Here is a 22,163-nt window from a genome sequence, read left to right as displayed (position 1 = left end):
ACGGAGAGGTACCGTCCTTTTATTTTCAGTAGGGTTTCCTGTCCTGACTGGGCGGATCCCCTCTCTCAGGTGTGCCGTCATGGGGGAAAGGAAAAGTAACCATTACTGACTACCACATTTTTTGTTCTTGAATTCTTTTAATGTTTCTTAAAGGCAGAAAGTTGCCATTTGAAATGACTGTAGGTTTGTGCCATGTCTGTGATCTGCTTTTTTTCTACAAAGTTAAACAACTGAATGAACATCCTCCAAGGACGGTGATTCCATAATTTTTGCCAGGTGTTGTAGAACACAGCAGAACTTGGCCAAGTGAGCGCTCCAGTGTTTGGAAGAGTTGTTAGAGATAAACCATCAAAGCGTTTATTTTCAAATCTACAGCTTGTCAATTCTTTCACTGTTTTTCACTTATTAAAAAGAATGGGCGAAAAAGTCAAGAGAAATAGCGCATGCAAAAGCACATCATAAACATGTCACAATGCATCAAAATACACTTATTTTATGCACCTTTTCTTCTGCTAACACTCTATTTTTTGTTGCAGAACAATCTACTACAAATACTCCGTGTGTGCACAGAGCCTTAAACATTTGCTATAGAAGTCACCGAAAGTAATATCAATACATATGCCACCAGCGTCCCCTAGTGGCCGCTCTGCTCTGCTGTAGGCACAATCTATTTCAATGGGAAAAGTGGAATTCACTCCTGTTAGACAACTCTGGAAGGTAAAGATGTCCGTCACGTGCCCCAAACTCTATTCTATACATGACAATAAACTTTACAGACCGTCAATGGATCACAATGGTCTGATTGTTACAAATTTTACAGTTGCATATCAAGAACGTAAACATATCATCAGAAATATTACCTATTGTTTAACCCCCTAGGCACCAAGCCAATTTTTCCAAATCTGACGTGTCATTTTATACTGCAACAACTCAAGATTGTTTTTACGTATCCCAGAGATTCTGAGATTGTTTTAATCATGACACATTGTACTTTATGTTAGAGGTAAATTTAGGTCGATATGGTTTGCATTTATTTATAAAAATATAGAAAAGTTTGAGAAAATTAGCAACTTTAACCCCTTAACACTCCAAGCCTGTTTTCACCTTCTTGACCAGGTCAAATTTTACAATTCTGACCACTGTCTCTTTATGAGGTTATAACTCTGGAACGCTTCAACGGATCCCAGTGATTCTGGGAGTGTTTTTATCATGACATATTGTACTTCATGATAGTGGTAGAATTTCTTTGATATCACTTGTGTTTATTTGTGAAAATATCGGAAATTTAGCAAAAATGTGAAAAATATTGCAATTTTCAAACTTTTAATTCTTATGCCCTTTAACCCCTTTACCCCCAAGGGTGGTTTGCACGTTAATGACCAGGCCAATTTTTACAATTCTGACCACTGTCCCTTTATGAGGTTATAACTCCGAAACGCTTCAACGGATCCTGGTGATTCTGACACTGTTTTCTCGTGACATATTGTACTTCATGATAGTGGTAAAATTTCTTTGATAGTACCTGCGTTTATTTGTGAAAAAAACGGAAATTTGGCGAAAATTTTGAAAATTTCGCAATTTTCAAACTTTGAATTTTTATGCAATTAAATCACAGAGATATGTCACACAAAATACTTAATAAGTAACATTTCCCACATGTCTCCTTTACATCAGCATAATTTTGGAACCAATTTTTTTTTTTGTTAGGGAGTTATAAGGGTTAAAAGTTGACCAGCAATTTCTCATTTTTACAACACCATTTTTGTTTTAGGGACCACGTCTCATTTGAAGTCATTTTGAGGGGTCTATATGATAGAAAATGCCCAAGTGTGACACCATTCTAAAAACTGCACCCCTCAAGGTGCTCAAAACCACATTCAAGAAGTTTATTAACCCTTCAGGTGTTTAATAGGAATTTTTGGAATGTTTAAATAAAAATGAACATTTAACTTTTTTACACAAAAAATTTAATTCAGCTCCAATTTGTTTTATTTTACCAAGGGTAACAGGAGAAATTGGACCCAAAAAGTTGTTGTCCAATTTGTCCTGAGTACGCTGATACCCCATATGTGGCAGTAAACCACTGTTTGGGCGCATGGGAGAGCTCGGAAGGGAAGGAGCGCTATTTGACTTTTCAATGCAAAATTGACAGGAATTGAGATGGGACGCCATGTTGCGTTTGGAGAGCCACTGATGTGCCTAAACATTGAAACCCCCCACAAGTGACACCATTTTGGAAAGTAGACCCCCTAAGGAACTTATCTGGATGTGTGGTGAGCACTTTGACCCACCAAGTGCTTCACAGAAGTTTATAATGCAGAACCGTAAAAATAAAAAATCATATTTTTTCACAAAAATTATATTTTTGCCCCCAATTTTTTATTTTTCCAAGGGTAAGAGAAGAAATTGGACCTCAAAAGTTGTTGTCCAATTTGTCCTGAGTACGCTGATAGCCCATATGTGGCAGTAAACCACTGTTTGGGCGCATGGGAGAGCTCGGAAGGGAAGGAGCGCCATTTGACTTTTCAATGCAAAATTGACAGGAATTGAGATGGGACGCCATGTTGCGTTTGGAGAGCCACTGATGTGCCTAAACATTGAAACCCCCCACAAGTGACACCATTTTGGAAAGTAGACCCCCTAAGGAACTTATCTGGATGTGTGGTGAGCACTTTGACCCACCAAGGGCTTCACAGAAGTTTATAATGCAGAGCCATAAAAATAAAACAAATTTTTTTTCCCACAAAAATTATTTTTTAGCCCCCAGTTTTGTATTTTCCCTAGGGTAACAGGAGAAATTGGACCCCAAAAGTTGTTGTCCAATTTGTCCTGAGTACGCTGATACCCCATATGTGGGGGGGAACCACCGTTTGGGCGCATGGGAGGGTTCGGAAGGGAAGGAGCGCCATTTGGAATGCAGACTTAGATGGAATGGTCTGCAGGCGTCACATTGCGTTTGCAGAGCCCCTAATGTACCTAAACAGTAGAAACCCCCCACAAGTGACACCATTTTGGAAAGTAGACCCCCTAAGGAACTCATCTTGATGTGTTGTGAGAGCTTTGAACCCCCAAGTATTTCACTACAGTTTATAACGCAGAGCCATGCAAATAAAAAATATTTTTTTTTCCACAAAAATTATATTTTAGCCCCCAGTTTTGTATTTTTCCAAGGTTAGCAGGAGAAATTGGACCCTAAATGTTGTTGTCCAATTTGTCCTGAGTACGCTGATACCCGATATGTGGGGGGGAACCACCGTTTGGGCGCATGGGAGGGCTCGGAAGGGAAGGAGCATCATTTGGAATGCAGACTTAGATGGATTGGTCTGCAGGCGTCACATTGCGTTTGCAGAGCCCCTAATGTACCTAAACAGTAGAAACCCCCCACAAGTGACCCCATATTGGAAACTAGACCCCTCAATGAACTTATCTAGATGTGTTGTGAGAACTTTGAACCCCCAAGTGTTTCACTACAGTTTATAACGCAGAGCCGTGAAAATAAAAAATCTTTTTGTTTTCCCACAAAAATTATTTTTTAGCCCCCAGTTTTGTATTTTCCCAAGGGTAACAGGAGAAATTGGTCCACAAAAGTTGTTGTCCAATTTGTCCTGAGTACGCTGATACCCCATATGTTGGGGTAAACCCCTGTTTGGGCACACAGGAGAGCTCGGAAGGGAAGGAGCACTGTTTTACTTTTTCAACGCAGAATTGGCTGGAATTGAGATCGGACGCCATGTCGTGTTTGGAGAGCCCCTGATGTGCCGAAACAGTGGAAACCCCCCAATTATAACTGAAACCCTAATCTAAACACACCCCTAACCCTAATTCCAACGGTAACCCTAACCACACCTCTAACCCTGACACACCACTAACCCTAATCCCAACCCTATTCCCAACTGTAAATGTAATCTAAACCCTAACCCTAACTTTAGCCCCAACCCTAACTGTAGCCCCAACCCTAACCCTAACCCTAGCCCTAACCCTAGCCCTAACCCTAACCCTAACCCTAGCCCTAACCCTAACCCTAGCCCTAACCCTAGCCCTAACCCTAACCCTAGCCCTAACCCTAGCCCTAACCCTAACCCTAGCCCTAACCCTAGCCCTAACCCTAGCCCTAACCCTAGCCCTAACCCTAGCCCTAACCCTAACCCTAACCCTAATCCTAGCCCTAATGGGAAAATGGAAATAAATACATTTTTTTTTATTTTTCCCTAACTAAGGGGGTGATGAAGGGGGGTTTGATTTACTTTTATAGCGGGTTTTTTAGCGGATTTTTATGATTGGCAGCCGTCACACACTGAAAGACCCTTTTTATTGCAAAAAATATTTTTTGCAATACCACATTTTGAGAGCTATAATTTTTCCATACTTTGGTCCACAGAGTCATGTGAGGTCTTGTTTTTTGCGGGACGAGTTGACGTTTTTATTGAAAACATTTTTGGGCACGTGACATTTTTTTATCGCTTTTTATTCCGATTTTTGTGAGGAAGAATGACCAAAAGCCAGCTATTCATGAATTTCTATTGGGGGAGGCGTTTATACCGTTCCGCGTTTGGTAAAATTGATAAATCAGTTTTATTCTTCGGGTCAGTACGATTACAGCGATACCTCATTTATATCATTTTTTTATGGTTTGGTGCTTTTATACGATAAAAACTATTTTACAGAAAAAATAATTATTTTTGCATCGCTTTATTCTCAGGACTATAACTTTTTTATTTTTTTGCTGATGATGCTGTATGGCGGCTCTTTTTTTGCGGGACAATATGACGCTTTCAGCGGTACCATGGTTATTTATATCTGTCCTTTTGATCGCGTGTTATTCCACTTTTTGTTCGGCGGTATGATAATAAAGCGTTGTTTTTTGCCTCGTTTTTTTTTTTTTTTTCTTACGGTGTTTACTGAAGGGGTTAACTAGTGGGACAGTTTTATAGGTCGGGTTGTTACGGACGCGGCGATACTAAATATGTGTACTTTTATTGGTTTTTTTTTTTTATTTAGATGAAGAAATGTATTTATGGGAATAATATTTTTTTTTTTTTTTCATTATTTTGGAATATTTTTTTTTATTTTTTTTACACATTTGGAAAATTTTTTTTTTACTTTTTTACTTTGTCCCAGGGGGGGACATCACAGATCAGTGATCTGACAGTTTGCACAGCACTCTGTCAGATCACTGATCTGACATGCAGCGCTGCAGCCTTCACAGTGCCTGCTCTGAGCAGGCTCTGTGAAGCCACCTCCCCTCCCTGCAGGACCCGGATCCGCGGCCATCTTGGATCCGGGGCTCGAGCAGGGAGGGAGGTGAGGAGACCCTCGCAGCAACGCGATCACATCGCGTTGCTGCGGGGGGCTCAGGGAAGCCCGCAGGGAGCCCCCTCCCTGCGCGGTGCTTCCCTGCACCGCCGGCACATCGCGATCATCTTTGATCGCGGTGTGCCAGGGGTTAATGTGCCGGGGGCGGTCCGTGACCGCTCCTGGCACATAGTGCCGGATGTCAGCTGCGATAAGCAGCTGACACCCGGCCGCGATCGGCGGCGCTCCCCCCGTGAGCGCTGCCGATCGCTATGACGTACTATCCCGTCCAGGGTCAGATAAGCCCAGGGCACCTCGACGGGATAGTACGTCTAAGGTCACAGAGGGGTTAATCAGTGAATCATGCAACACAAAATAGTGCCACGGGTTTACCGCGACAGCGAGGAGCCAGAAGACCGCAGCGTCTGATTTCTCCTACTCCTTCACTGATTAGAAGCACTTCATCTTCACAGTTAGGCTATGTGCACACGTTCAGTTTTTTTTGCGTTTTTTTCCCGGTTTTTCGCGGTAAAAACGCTATAAAAACTCATTAAAAACGCATACATTATGCATTCTATCATTTAGAATGCATTCTGCATGTTATGTGCACATGGATGCGTTTTTTTCGCAGTAAAAAAATGAGCATGTTCATTATTTTTGCGGATTTTCCCGCAATTCTATGCATTTGGGAAAAACGCACAAAAACGCACAAAAAACTCGCCAAAAACGCGTCAAAATCGCGGTAAAATCGCGGTAGAAACGCATGCGGATTTCTGGCAGAAATGTCCGGTTTTTGTCAGGAAAATTTCTGCAAGAAATCCTGATGTGTGCACATACCCTAAGGCTGCCGTCACACTAGCAGTATTTGGTCAGTATTTTACATCAGTATTTGTAAGCCAAAAACCAGGAGAGGGTGATAAATGCGGAAGTGGTGCATATGTTTCTATTATACTTTTCCTCTATTTGTTCCACTCCTGGTTTTGGCTTACAAATACTGATGTAAAATACTGACCAAATGCTATAATAAGTGTGACGGCAGCCTAAATGGTGCAGGTTTCTTTTAGCAGTGCAAGGGTTAATCTGCTCAGTTGAAAGCTCCAGAAGGCAGGCGGATTCAGGAGCTAAGTAAGGCAAGGTACATGGCCCCCGGGGTCTTAACTATCAGAATTAATTTGGGAACAGGGCGAGGTAGGGCGCCCCTAGCGTTAGAGACAGGGAAGGAGCCCCTGGTCTCGGGACACCCGACAACAGAGCAGTGACAGTTAATAATATTTCCCACATTTCTACTTTACATCTCTATAATTTTTAAGCATTTTTTGTTAGAAGGGTTAAAAGTTTATCAGTAATTTCTCATTTTTACAACAAAATTTACAAAACCCTACTTTTAGGGACCACTGTTATGACCTGGTGGTCAGGACAATAATGGACCTGGTGGTTAAGAGCTCACGGAATGACCTGATAGTTACTGATAATAAAGGACGAGCTCTGGGACGTGGGAACTCTGCTGACCGCTATCCCTAATCCTGTCACACACACTAGAAATAGCCGTGGATTGCTCCTAACGCTCCCTATGCAACTCGGCACAGCCTAAGGAACTAGCTAGCCCTAAAGATAGAAAAATAAAGCCTACCTTGCCTCAGAGAAATTCCCCAAAGGAAAAGGCAGCCCCCCACATATAATGACTGTGAGTAAAGATGAAAATACAAACACAGAGATGAAATAGATTTAGCAAAGTGAGGCCCGACTTACTGAACAGACTGAGGATAGGAAAGGTTGCTTTGTGGTCAGCACAAAAACCTACAAAAAGACCACGCAGAGGGCGCAAAAAGACCCTCCGCACCGACTCACGGTGCGGAGGCGCTCCCTCTGCGTCCCAGAGCTTCCAGCAAGCAAGACAACAATAAAAATAGCAAGCTGGACAGAAAAATAGCAAACCAAAGAAAAACAAGCAGGAACTTAGCTTCTGCTGGGAAGACAGGTCACAAGAACGATCCAGGAGTGAACTAGACCAATACTGGAACATTGACAGTTGGCATGGAGCAAAGATCTAAGTGGAGTTAAATAGAGCAGCCAGCTAACGAATTAACCTCGTCACCTGTGGAAGGAAACTCAGAAACACCCACCAGAGGAAGTCCATGGACAGAACCAGCCAAAGTACCATTCATGACCACAGGAGGGAGCCCGACAACAGAATTCACAACAGTACCCCCCCCTTGAGGAGGGATCACCGAACCCTCACCAGAGCCCCCAGGCCGACCAGGATGAGCCAAATGAAAGGCACGAACCAGATCGGCAGCATGAACATCAGAGGCAAAAACCCAGGAATTATCTTCCTGACCATAACCCTTCCACTTGACCAGGTACTGGAGTTTCCGTCTCAAAATACGAGAATCCAAAATCTTCTCCACCACATACTCCAACTCCCCCTCAACCAACACCGGGGCAGGAGGATCAACGGATGGAACCACAGGCGCCACGTATCTCCGCAATAACGACCTATGGAACACATTATGGATGGCAAAAGAAGCAGGAAGGGCCAAACGAAATGACACAGGATTGATAACCTCAGAAATCTTATACGGACCAATGAAACGAGGCTTAAACTTAGGAGAGGAAACCTTCATAGGAACATAAGACGACAACCAAACCAAATCCCCAACACGAAGTCGGGGACCCACACAGCGCCGGCGGTTAGCGAAACGTTGAGCTTTCTCCTGGGACAATGTCAAATTGTCCACCACATGAGTCCAAACCTGCTGCAACCTATCCACCACAGTATCTACACCAGGACAGTCCGAAGACTCAACCTGCCCTGAAGAGAAACGAGGATAGAAACCAGAATTGCAGAAAAACGGCGAAACCAAAGTAGCCGAGCTGGCCCGATTATTAAGGGCGAACTCAGCCAACGGCAAAAAGGACACCCAATCATCCTGATCAGCAGAAACAAAGCATCTCGGATATGTTTCCAAAGTTTGATTAGTTCGTTCGGTTTGGCCATTTGTCTGAGGATGGAAAGCCGAGGAAAAAGACAAATCAATGCCCATCCTAGCACAAAAGGATCGCCAAAACCTCGAAACAAACTGGGAACCTCTGTCAGAAACGATGTTCTCCGGGATACCATGTAAACGAACCACATGCTGGAAAAATAATGGCACCAAATCAGAGGAGGAAGGCAATTTAGACAAAGGTACCAAATGGACAATCTTAGAAAAGCGATCACAAACCACCCAAATGACCGACATCTTTTGAGAGACGGGGAGATCCGGAATAAAATCCATAGAAATATGCGTCCAGGGCCTCTTCGCGACTGGCAAGGGCAAAAGCAACCCACTGGCACGAGAACAGCAGGGCTTAGCCCGAGCACAAGTCCCACAGGACTGCACAAAAGAACGCACATCCCGTGACAAAGACGGCCTCCAAAAGGATCTAGCCACCAAATCTCTGGTACCAAAGATTCCAGGATGCCCAGCCAACAATGAACAATGAATCTCAGAGATAACTCTACTAGTCCATCTATCAGGGACAAACAGTTTCTCCGCTGGGCAACGGTCAGGTCTATCAGCCTGAAATTTTTGCAGCACCCACCGCAAATCAGGGGAGATGGCAGACAAAATTACCCCCTCTTTGAGAATACCCGCCGGCTCAGGAACACCCGGAGAGTCAGGCACAAAACTCCTTGACAGGGCATCAGCCTTCACATTCTTAGAGCCCGGAAGGTACGAAACCACAAAATCAAAACGGGAGAAAAATAACGACCATCGAGCCTGCCTCGGATTCAACCGTTTGGCAGACTCAAGATAAGTCAAATTCTTGTGATCAGTCAAGACCACCACGCGATGCTTGGCTCCTTCAAGCCAATGACGCCACTCCTCGAATGCCCACTTCATGGCCAACAACTCTCGATTACCAACATCATAATTACGCTCAGCAGGCGAAAACTTTCTAGAAAAGAAAGCACATGGCTTCATCACCGAGTCATCAGAACTTCTTTGCGACAAAACAGCCCCTGCTCCAATCTCAGAAGCATCAACCTCAACCTGAAACGGGAGCGAAACATCTGGCTGGCACAACACAGGGGCAGAAGAAAAACGACGTTTCAACTCCTGAAAAGCCTCTACAGCTGCAGAAGACCAATTGACCACATCAGCACCCTTCTTGGTCAAATCAGTCAACGGTTTAGCAACACTAGAAAAATTAGCGATGAAGCGCCGATGAAAATTAGCAAAGCCCAGGAACTTTTGCAGGCTCTTCACAGATGTCGGCTGAGTCCAATCGTAAATGGCCTGGACTTTAACAGGGTCCATCTCGATAGTAGAAGGGGAAAAAATGAACCCCAAAAATGAAACCTTCTGAACTCCAAAGAGACACTTTGACCCCTTCACAAACAAGAAATTCGCACGAAGGACCTGGAACACCATTCTGACCTGCTTCACATGAGACTCCCAATCATCCGAAAAGACCAAAATATCATCCAAATACACAATCAGGAATTTATCCAGGTACTCTCGGCAGATGTCATGCATAAAGGACTGAAATACTGATGGAGCATTGGAAAGCCCGAATGGCATAACCAGGTACTCAAAATGGCCCTCGGGCGTATTAAATGCTGATTTCCATTCATCGCCTTGTTTAATACGCACAAGATTATACGCCCCTCGAAGATCTATCTTGGTGAACCAACTAGCCCCTTTAATATGAGCAAACAAGTCAGACAGCAACGGCAAAGGATACTGAAATTTGACTGTAATTTTATTAAGAAGGCGGTAATCAATACAAGGTCTCAAAGAACCATCCTTCTTGGCCACAAAAAAGAACCCTGCTCCTAACGGTGATGACGACGGGCGAATATGGCCTTTCTCCAAGGATTCCTTTATATAACTCCGCATAGCGGCGTGTTCTGGCACAGATAAATTGAACAATCGGCCCTTAGGAAACTTACTACCAGGAATCAAATTAATTGCACAATCGCAATCCCTATGAGGAGGTAGGGCACTGGCTTTGGGCTCATCAAATACATCCCGATAATCCGACAAAAACTCTGGAACTTCAGAAGGAGTGGAAGACGAAATAGACAAAAATGGAACATCACCATGTACCCCCTGGCAACCCCAGCTGGACACAGACATAGATTTCCAGTCCAATACTGGATTATGAACCTGTAGCCATGGCAACCCCAAAACGACCACATCAGGAGGATATCCGCTTTCTGGTGTTGCATAATCTGCATGATGTGCAGGAGCCATGCACATGGTCAATTGGGTCCAGTACTGAGGCTTATTCTTGGCCAAAGGCGTAGCATCAATTCCTCTCAATGGAATAGGATACTGCAAGGGCTCCAAGAAAAAACCACAGCGCCTAGCATACTCCAAGTCCATCAAATTCAGGGCAGCGCCTGAATCCACAAATGCCATAACAGAATAGGATGACAAAGAGCAAATCAGAGTAACAGACAATAGAAATTTAGACTGTACCGTACCAATGGTGGCAGACCTAGCGAACCGCTTAGTGCGCTTAGGACAATCGGAGATAGCATGAGTGGAATCACCACAGTAAAAACATAGCCCATTCCGACGTCTGTGTTCTTGCCGTTCAGCTCTGGTCAAAGTCCTATCACATTGCATAGGCTCAGGCCCATGCTCAGATAGTACCGCCAAATGGTGCACAGCTTTACGCTCACGCAAGCGTCGATCGATCTGAATGGCCAAAGACATAGACTCATTCAGACCAGCAGGCATGGGAAATCCCACCATGACATCCTTAAGGGCTTCAGAGAGACCCTTTCTGAAGATTGCTGCCAGGGCACATTCATTCCACTGAGTGAGCACAGACCACTTTCTAAACTTCTGACAATATATCTCCGCTTCATCCTGACCCTGACACAGAGCCAGCAAGATTTTCTCTGCCTGATCCACTGAATTAGGTTTGTCATAAAGCACTCCAAGCGCCAGGAAAAACGCATCAACATCACGCAATGCCAGATCTCCTGGCGCAAGGGAAAATGCCCAGTCTTGAGGGTTACCACGTAACAAAGAAATAATGATCTTTACTTGTTGAACAGGGTCACCTGAGGAGCGAGGTTTCAAGGCAAGAAACAATTTACAATTATTTTTGAAATTCAAGAACTTAGATCTATCACCAAAAAACAAATCAGGAATTGGAATCCTAGGCTCTGACATCGGATTCTGAACCACAAAATCTTGAATGTTTTGTACCCTTGTAGTGAGATTATCCATCCAAGAGGACAGACCTTGAATGTCCATGTTTACACCTGTGTCCTGAACCACCCAGAGGTAAAGGGGAAAAGAGAGACAAAACACACTGCAAAGGAAAAAAAATGGTCTCAGAACTTCTCTTATCCCTCTATTGAGATGCATTAGTACTTATGTCCACCTGTACTGTTATGACCTGGTGGTCAGGACAATAATGGACCTGGTGGTTAAGAGCACACGGAATGACCTGATAGTTACTGATAATAAAGGACGAGCTCTGGGACGTGGGAACTCTGCTGACCGCAATCCCTAATCCTATCACACACACTAGAAATAGCCGTGGATTGCTCCTAACGCTCCCTATGCAACTCGGCACAGCCTAAGGAACTAGCTAGCCCTGAAGATAGAAAAATAAAGCCTACCTTGCCTCAGAGAAATTCCCCAAAGGAAAAGGCAGCCCCCCACATATAATGACTGTGAGTAAAGATGAAAATACAAACACAGAGATGAAATAGATTTAGCAAAGTGAGGCCCGACTTACTGAACAGACTGAGGATAGGAAAGGTTGCTTTGTGGTCAGCACAAAAACCTACAAAAAGACCACGCAGAGGGGGGCAAAAAGACCCTCCGCACCGACTAACGGTACGGAGGTGCTCCCTCTGCGTCTCAGAGCTTCCAGCAAGCAAGAAAAACCAATATAGCAAGCTGGACAGAAAATATAGCAAACAAAATTAACACAGGGCAGCGCCTGAATCCACAAATGCCATAACAGAATAGGATGACAAAGAGCAGATCAAAGTAATGGATAAAAGAAATTTCGACTGTACCATACCAATGGTAGCAGACCTAGCGAACCGCTTAGTGCGCTTAGGACAATCGGAGATAGCATGAGTGGAATCACCACAGTAAAAACACAGCCCATTCTGACGTCTGTGTTCTTGCCGTTCAGCTCTGGTCAAAGTCCTATCGCACTGCATAGGCTCAGGTCCATGCTCAGATAATACCGCCAAATGGTGCACAGTCTTACGCTCACGCAAGCGTCGACCGATCTGAATGGCCAAAGACATAGACTCATTCAGACCAGCAGGCATAGGAAATCCCACCATGACATCCTTAAGGGCTTCAGAGAGACCTTTTCTGAAAATTGCTGCCAGCGCACATTCATTCCATTGAGTGAGCACAGACCACTTCCTAAACCTCTGACAATATATCTCTACCTCATCCTGACCCTGAGACAGAGCCAGCAAATTTTTCTCTGCCGGATCCACTGAATTAGGTTCATCATACAGCAATCCGAGCGCCAGAAAAAACGCATCAATATTACATAATGCAGGATCTCCTGGCACAAGGGAAAATGCCCAGTCTTGAGGGTCGCCACATAATAAAGAAATAATGATCTTAACTTGTTGAACTGGGTCACCAGAGGAGCGGGGTTTCAAAGCCAGAAACAGTTTACAATTATTCTTAAAACTTAGCTCTATCTCCAGAAAACAAATCAGGAATAGGAATTCTTGGCTCTAACATAGAATTCTGAACCACAAAGTCTTGAATATTTTGTACTCTTGCAGTGAGATGATCCATACAAGAAGACAGACCTTTAATGTCCATCACTACACCTGTGTCCTGAACCACCCAAATGTCTAGGGGAAAAGAAAGACAAACACAGTACAGAGAAAAAAAAATGGTCTCAGAACTTCTCTTTTCCCTCTATTGAGAAGCATTAGTACTTTGGGCCTCCAGTACTGTTATGAACAGGTGATTCAGAACCACAATGGACCTAGTGGTTAAGAGCACACAAAGTGACCTGATAGTTACTAACATAGGACGAGCTCTGAAACGTGGGAACTCTGCTGACCGCAATCCCTAATCCTATCATACCACACTAGAGGTAGCCGTGGATTGCGCCTAACGCTCCCTATGCAACTCGGCACAGCCTGAGAAACTAGCTAGCCCTGAAGATAGAAAAATAAGCCTACCTTGCCTCAGAGAAATTCCCCAAAGGAAAAGGCAGCCCCCTACATATAATGACTGTGAGTTAAGATGAAAGTACAAACACAGAGATGAAATAGTTTTTAGGAAAGTGAGGCCTGACTTACTGAATAGACCGAGGATAGGAAAGATAGCTTTGCGGTCAGCACAAAAACCTACAAACAACCACGCAGAGGGGGGCAAAAAGACCCTCCGCACCGACTAACGGTACGGAGGTGCTCCCTCTGCGTCTCAGAGCTTCCAGCAAGCAAGAAAAACCAATATAGCAAGCTGGACAGAAAATATAGCAAACAAAATTAACACAAGCAAAACTTAGCTTATGCAGGGCAGACAGGCCACAAGCATGATCCAGGAGAAAGCAAGACCAATACTGGAACATTGACTGGAGGCCAGGAACAAAGAACTAGGTGGAGTTAAATAGAGCAGCACCTAACGACTTAACCTCGTCACCTGAGGAAGGAAACTCAGAAGCCGCAGCCCCACTCACATCCACCAGAGGAAGCTCATAGACAGAACCAGACGAAGTACCACTCATGACCACAGGAGGGAGCTTGACCACAGAATTCACAACAGAACCCCATATTATAGCGCACATTTTACTGTTATGGTTTGCGGGTGTCATGACTCACTGGGAAAGCCCCTGAAGAGCCAGAACAGCAGAATCCCCCCATAAGTAACCTCATTTTACAAACTATAACTACGGGGGGAACCCTGAATAAAAAAAATGACATACTGTCCCCCTATAGATTCAAATCAGCAAAGGCTAAACAGACAGCTGTGGGTTCACATTAATAGCCTGGGAAGGGGCCAGAGATATTGCCCCCCCTCCCAGGCTACCAACATCAACCATCAGCCACCTCAGAAAATGGTGCATCCATAAGATGCGCCAAATCTGGCGCTTAGCCTCGCTCTTCCCACTTGCCCTATGGCAAATGGGGTAATAGGATTGGAGTTGGTGTTAGCTCTGTATTGCCAGATTGTTTATTATTTTGTAATATAAAGGCGAGTATTATTTTGTTTTTTTAATAAATGTGTATAAGAGAGTTTTGAGTTTTATTTCAAATAAAAGATTTCATTCTTATTGTTTGTTTATTTCAAAACATAGTATGGGGTTAGTAATGGAGGCGTCTTAAAGGCGCCTCTCCTTTACTAACTCCCGGGCTTGATGTCATCTGACAATACAAAGGTGACATAAACCCAACAACCCTATTACCTCAGTCGCCACTGCTACAGGGCAAGTGGGAAGAGCGAAACTAAGAGAAAATGCATTAAAGAGTGATGAAAAAGTCATCCTACAAACCGTTACTGCTTGACCCACAAAAAATGAAGCCCTCATACAGCTCCATTGACAGGAATAAAAAAAAGGGATGGGTCTAAGAAAATGGTTACACAAGTCAGTTTTTTACAAAGTTTAGATTTTTTTAAAGCAATAATTATTTATCTACATATACAGTATGTTATATAAATCTGGCATACAGTAATAATACTGACCTGAAAAATCAAGTTACAGCAGAATTTACATTTTCTGTGACTTATACAGTAAAGTAAAAGAGTTATGGCTCTTGGAAAAATGGGAGAAAAAAAAACAACAAACCCTAAAATTGGCAGGAATCTAATATATAATTGCCTAGAATACTACTTCCTGCAATTTGTGCCAACTTCCGTGGCTTTGTCCGGAGCTAATGTCCGGAGCTAATGTCCGGAGCTAATGTCCGGAGATTAATTGCCTAGAATACTACTTCCTGCAATTTGTGCCAACTTCCGTGGCTTTGTCCGGAGCTAATGTCCGGAGCTAATGTGCGGAGATAATGTCCGGAGCTAATGTCCGGAGCTAATGTCCGGAGCTAATGTCCGGAGCTAAGTGACGTCAACAGTGTCCAGTGTCTGATTGGTTGCTGCCTGCTGCGAGCGACCAATCAGAAACGTGCCGTACTGTGACACACTCCGCCCGCCATTTTGGTTTGATTTTTGAATTTTTACCTCACAGCAAGTTTCTACTGCGTGGAGGCGGGCCCAGTGACGTTGCTCTTCAAGCTCCTGCCGAATTTCGTCAAAAAAATGATAATACCATTTACCAAAACTATATATATTTAGTTGTGAAGTGGTTCAGTGACATTTTCACACCAATTTTGAACTTTTGTTTGGTGTTTTCTCCATATACTGCCTATTATTCACTGACTGTTATACTGAGAGACTGCCGTTTATTAACCTCTTCTTTGCCACATTGGGTATATTGCTCTATTATTTGCCACATAAGGACATTGTCCATTATTGCCCAGCAATTTCTCTGCAATATAAACTGCCTATTTATTAATATCTGCATTCCTGCAAAGAACTATTGCCTATTATTAACTGGCTATTAGTGCAGCCATTTTTTGTTCTTTCTTACTATTATTTATTAATTGTATTATTCTTACATTTGAATAAATAAAGTATATATGGATTCTAGACTCCCGATTCTTTAGAATCGGGCTGCCATCTAGTGCATAAATATAAAATTTTCCTGGTGATGATGATGAATGTGTGTTTCCATTATTACTAGTAGTGAGACACCCCATATTGTCCAGGGTTGAGGACACTGCCTGGAGACACGTGCAGACATTGCCAATATTTAACAGTTACTCTTTTCTTTATTCCCATCTGCTTATGATATTGACATGGAAACAATTTGTATTAGTGTGAGATTTGTTGATTTTGGATCAGATAATCTGTAAAATGTTTGGATGACACAATCTTGGCCGGATTAACAAGTGCAAGGAACGTTGTGTAACTTGTGCAAGTCTCTCTTACCGCTTTCGTCCAGTAAGAAGTCATCCTGGTAACGGAACTTTTCAGGTCCACAAGCAATAAAAATGTCATCATCACCAAAGAAATCCTGAAGGCACATCACCTGAAAGAGAAGTAAGGATTTGTCACACCAGCGATCACTTCTGTATCCAAAGATATCATTTTAGCAGACGTTCTGTACATCAGACCCGTACTACTTGTAATGAAAAGGAAATATGTCCGCCACTTAGAGAAACATTTCAGTGGTCCCAAACCAGGTTTATACATTATAATGCCAAATACTTGAGCCATTTTACAAACAAATTCTAACACTTTAACCCCTTAAGCCCCAAGGGTGGTTTGCACGTTAATGACCGGGCCAATTTTTACAATTCTGACCACTGTCCCTTTATGAGGTTATAACTCTGGAACGCTTCAACAGATCCCAGTGATTCTGACAATGTTTTCTCGGGACATATTGTACTTCATGATAGTGGTAAAAATTCTTTGATAGTACCTGCGTTTGTTTGTGAAAAAAACGGAAATTTGGCGAAAATTATGAAAATTTTGCAATTTTCCAACTTTGAATTTTTATGCAATTAAATCACAGAGATATATCACACAAAATACTTAATAAGTAACATTTCCCACATGTTTACTTACATCAGCACAATTTTGGAACCAAAATTTTATTTTGTTAGGGAGTTATAAGGGTTAAAAGTTGACCAGCAATTTCTGATTTTTAGAACACCATTTTTTTTTTAGGGACCACATCTCATTTGAAGTCATTTTGAGGGGTCTATATGATAGAAAATACCCAAGTGTGACACCATTCCAAAAACTGCACCCCTCAAGGTGCTCAAAACCACATTCAAGAAGTTTATTAACCCTTCTGGTGCTTCACAGGAATTTTTGGAATGTTTAAATAAAAATGAACATTTAACTTTTTTTCACAAAAAATTTACTTCAGCTCCAATTTGTTTTATTTTACCAAGGGTAACAGGAGAAAATGGACCGCAAAAGTTGTTGTACAATTTGTCCTGAGTACACCGATACCCCATATGTGGGGATAAACCACTGTTTGGGCGCATGACAGAGCTCGGAAGCGAAGGAGCGCCATTTGACTTTTCAATGCAAAATTGACTGGAATCGAGATGGGACGCCATGTTGCGTTTGGAGAGCCCCTGATGTGCCTAAACATTGAAACCCCCCACAAGTGACACCATTTTGGAAAGTAGACCCCCTAAGGAACTTATCTAGAGGTGTGGTGAGCACTTTGACCCACCAAGTGCTTCACAGAAGTTTATAATGCAGAACCGTAAAAATAAAAAATCATATTTTTTCACAAAAATTATCTTTTCGCCCCCAATTTTTTATTTTCCCAAGGGTAAGAGAAGAAATTGGACCCCAAAAGTTGTTGTACAATTTGTCCTGAGTACGCTGATACCCCATATGTGGGGGTAAACCACTGTTTGGGCGAATGGGAGAGCTCGGAAGGGAAGGAGCGCCGTTTGACTTTTCAATGCAAAATTGACAGGAATTGAGATGGAACGCCATGTTGCATTTGGAGAGCCACTGATGTGCCTAAACATTGAAACCCCCCACAAGTGACACCATTTTGGAAAGTAGACCCCCTAAGGAATTTATCTAGATGTGTTTTGAGCGCTTTGACCCACCAAGGGCTTCACAGAAGTTTATAATGCAGAGCCGTAAAAATAAAACAAAAATTTTTCCCCACAAAAATTATTTTTTAGCCCCCAGTTTTGTATTTTCCCGAGGGTAAGAAGAGAAATTCGACCCCAAAAGTTGTTGTCCAATTTGTCCTGAGTGCGCTGATACCCCATATGTGGGGGGGAACCACTGTTTGGCCGCATGGGAGGGCTCGGGGCTCGGAAGGGAAAGGAGCGCCATTTGGAATGCAGACTTAGATGGAATGGTCTGCAGGTGTCACATTGCGTTTGCAGAGCCCCTAATGTACCTAAACAGTAGCAACCCCCCACAAGTGACACCATTTTGGAAAGTAGACCCCCTAAGGAACTCATCTAGATGTGTTGTGAGAGCTTTGAACCCCCAAGTGTTTCACTACAGTTTGTAACGCAGAGCCGTGAAAATAAAAATTTCCCCCCAAAATTATTTTTTAGCCCCCAGTTTTGTATTTTCCCAAGGGTAACAGGAGAAATTGGACCCCAAAAGTTGTTGTCCTATTTGTACTGAGTACGCTGATACCCCATATGTTGGGGTAAACCCCTGTTTGGGCACACGGGAGAGCTCGGAAGGGAAGGAGCACTGTTTTACTTTTTCAACTCAGAATTGACTGGAATTGAGATCGGACGCCATGTCGCGTTTGGAGAGCCCCTGATGTGCCTAAACAGTGGAAACCCCTCAATTATAACTGAAACCGTAATCCAAACACACCCCTAACCCTAATCCCAACAGTAACCATAACCACACCTCTAACCCTGACACACCCCTAACCCTAATCCCAACCCTATTCCCAACTGTAAATGTAATCTAAACCCTAACTGTAACTTTAGCCCCAACCCTAACTTTAGCCCCAACACTAACTGTTGCCCCAACCCTAACTGTGGCCCCAACCCTAACCCTAGCCCTAACCCTAGCCCTAGCCCTAACCCTAGCCCTAACCCTAACCCTAGCCCTAATGGGAAAATGGAAATAAATACATTTTTTTAATTTTTCCCTAACTAAGGGGGTGATGAAGGGGGGTTTGATTTACTTTTATAGCGGGTTTTTTAGCGGATTTTTATGATTGGCAGCCGTCACACACTGAAAGACGCTTTTTATTGCAAAAAAATATTTTTTGCGTTACCACATTTTGAGAGCTATATTTTGGTCCACAGAGTCATGTGAGGTCTTGTTTTTTGCGGGACGAGTTGACGTTTTTATTGGTATCATTTTCGGGCACGTGACATTTTTAGATCGCTTTTTATTACGATTTTTGTGAGGCAGAATGACTAAAAACCAGCTATTCATGAATTTCTTTTGGGGGAGGCGTTTATACCGTTCCGCGTTTGGTAAAATTGATAAAGCAGTTTTATTCTTCGGGTCAGTACGATTACAGCGATACCTCATTTAAATCATTTTTTTATGTTTTGGCGCTTTTATACGATAAAAACTATTTTATAGAAAAAATAATTATTTTTGCATCGCTTTATTCTCAGGACTATAACTTTTTTATTTTTTCGCTGATGATGCTGTATGGTGGCTCATTTTTTGCGGGACAAGATGACGCTTTCAGCGGTACCATGGTTATTTATATCTGTCTTTTTGATCGCGTGTTATTCCACTTTTTGTTCGGCGGTATGATAATAAAGCGTTTTTTGCCTCGTTTTTTTTTTTTTCCCCCTTACGGTGCTTACTGAAGGGGTTAACTAGTGGGCCAGTTTTATAGGTCGGGTCGTTACGGACGCGTCGATACTAAATATGTGTACTTTTATTGTTTGTTTTTTATTATTTAGATAAAGAAATGTATTTATGGGAATAATTTTTTTTTTTTTTTCATTATTTAGGAATATTTTTTTTTATTTTTTTTTACACATTTGGAAAAAAATTTTTTTAACTTTTTTACTTTGTCCCAGGGGGGGACAATACAGATCGGTGATCTGCCAGTTTGCACAGCACTCTGACAGATCACCGATCTGTCAAACAGCGCTGCAGCGTTACCAAGTGCCTGCTCTGAGCAGGCACTTGGTAAGGCACCTCCCTCCCTGCAGGACCCGGATCCGCGGCCATCTTGGATCCGGGTCCAGCAAGGAGGAAGGAGGTAGGAGACCCTCACAGCAACGCGATCACATCACGTTGCTGCGGGGGCTCAGGGAAGCCTGCAGGGAGCCCCCTCCCTGCGCGATGCTTCCCTATACCGCCGGCACATCGCGATCATGTTTGATCGCGGTGTGCCGGGGGTTAATGTGCCGGGGGCGGTCCGTGACCGCTCCTGGCACATAGTGCCGGATGTCAGCTGTGATAGGCAGCTGACACCCGGCCGCGCTCCCCCCGTGAGCGCGGCCGATCGCCTATGACGTACTATCCCGTCGGTGGGAATTAAAGCCCACCCCACCTCGACGGGATAGTACGTCATATGGGATTAAGGGGTTAAGCCATTCATGACCTTGGGATTTTCCATTTTTCCGTGTTCGTTTTTCGCTCCCCTCCTTCCCAGAGCCATAACTTTTTTATTTTTCCGTCAATTTGGCCATGTGAGGGCTTATTTTTTGCGGGACGAGTTGTACTTTTGAACGACATCATTGGTTTTACCATGTCATATACTAGAAAACGGGAAAAAAAATTCCAAGTGCAGTGAAATTGTTTGGCTTTTTTGCTAGGTTCACTAAATGCTAAAACTGACCTGCCATTTTGATTCTCTAGGTCACTACGAGTTCATAGACACCTAACATGACTAGGTTACTTTTTACCTAAGTGGTGAAAAAAATTCCAAAATTTGCTAAAAAAAAAAAAAAGCGCCATTTTCCGATACTCGTAGCGTTTCCATTTTTCATGATCTGGGGTCGGTTGACGGCTTATTTTTTGCATGCCGAGCTGGCGTTTTTAATGATTCCAATTCAGTGCAGATACGTTCATTTGATCGCCCGTTATTGCATTTTAATGCAATGTCGCGGCGACCAAAAAAACGTAATTCTGGCGTTTCGATTTTTTTTCTCGTTACGCCGTTTAGCGATCAGGTTAATGCTTTTTTTTATTGATAGATCGGGCGATTCTGAACGCGGCGATACCAAATATGTGTAGGTTTGATTTTTTTTTTTTATTGATTTATTTTGATTGGGACAAAAGGGGGGTGATTTAAACTTTTATATTTTTTTTATTTTTTTCACATTTTTTTTTACTTTTTTTTTTTTACTTTGGCCATGCTTCAATAGCCTCCATGGGAGGCTAGAAGCAGGCACAACTCGATCGCCTCTGCTACATAGCAGCGATCTGCTGATCGCCGCTATGTAGTAGAAAATCAGGTGTGCTGTGAGCGCCGACCACAGGGTGGCGCTCACAGCCACCGGCGATCAGTAACCATAGAGGTCTCAAGGACCTCTATGGTTACAATGGAGAAGCATCACCGACCTCCGATCATGTGACGGGGGTCGGCGATGCGCTCATATCCGGCCGCCCGGTTGGATGCGGTAGTTAAATGCCGCTGTCTGCGTTGGACAGCGGCATTTAACTAGTTAATAGCGGGGGGTGAATCGCGATTTCACCCGCCGCTATTGCGGGCACATGTCAGCTGTTCAAAACAGCTGACATGTCCCGGCTTTGATGCGGGCTCACCGTGGAGCCCTGCATCAAAGCAGGGGATCTGACCTCGGACGTACTATCCTGTCCGAGGTCAGTAAGGGGTTAAAAAGGACTAGTCACTAGTGATGAGCGAACGTGCTGGGATAAGGTGTTATCTGAGCATGCTCGGGTGTCAATAGAGTGTCTTCAGCGTGGTCGAAAAAACTGTTCGAGTCCCCGTGGCTGCACATCTCGTGGCTGTTCGGCAGCCGCAACACTTGCAGGGATTGCTTAATAGGCAGGCAACTTTGCATATGTTGCAGCTGTCAAACAGCCACGAGACATGCAGCCCAGGGGACTCGAACATAGTATTCGTGCATGTCGAAGTCACTCAGTTAGCACCTGAGCATGCTCAGATAACACCTTATCCAAGCACACTCGCTTAGCACTACTTGTCATCGCACCCGACATATATATTTTAGAAAATAACTGTATTCCCCATGAAATTCTTGTACCAGGGCTCCATTCCTTGGACACTAGAAGTTATACTGTAACTGACACCTCTTTAAAGGGGTGGTCCGAAACAAAATGTTATATTCATCCTAAACGTTATTTAATTTCATAAAATAATTTTTATCTAATATATTTTAATTAAAAATTCCCTATCTT

The 22,163-nt window shown here is 43.3% G+C and overlaps 1 protein-coding gene across 5 annotated transcripts in view; it reads right to left on the bottom strand.

Moving 5' to 3' along the window:
• Window positions 1-22,163, bottom strand: part of DCLK1 (doublecortin like kinase 1) — a 560,719-nt gene that overhangs the window by 286,557 nt on the left and 251,999 nt on the right. For all 5 annotated transcript variants that reach the window (XM_069758966.1, XM_069758968.1, XM_069758965.1 and 2 more), the window contains exon 4: window positions 16,281-16,380. In XM_069758966.1, the coding sequence (XP_069615067.1) occupies window positions 16,281-16,380 (100 nt within the window). The remainder of the gene's footprint in view (window positions 1-16,280; window positions 16,381-22,163) is intronic.

Source organism: Ranitomeya imitator, chromosome 3 (assembly GCF_032444005.1).
Source record: "Ranitomeya imitator isolate aRanImi1 chromosome 3, aRanImi1.pri, whole genome shotgun sequence".
NCBI lineage: Eukaryota > Metazoa > Chordata > Amphibia > Anura > Dendrobatidae > Ranitomeya > Ranitomeya imitator.
The sequence above is the reverse complement of the archived record's forward strand: the minus strand, read 5'-3'. Positions and strand labels throughout refer to the sequence as shown.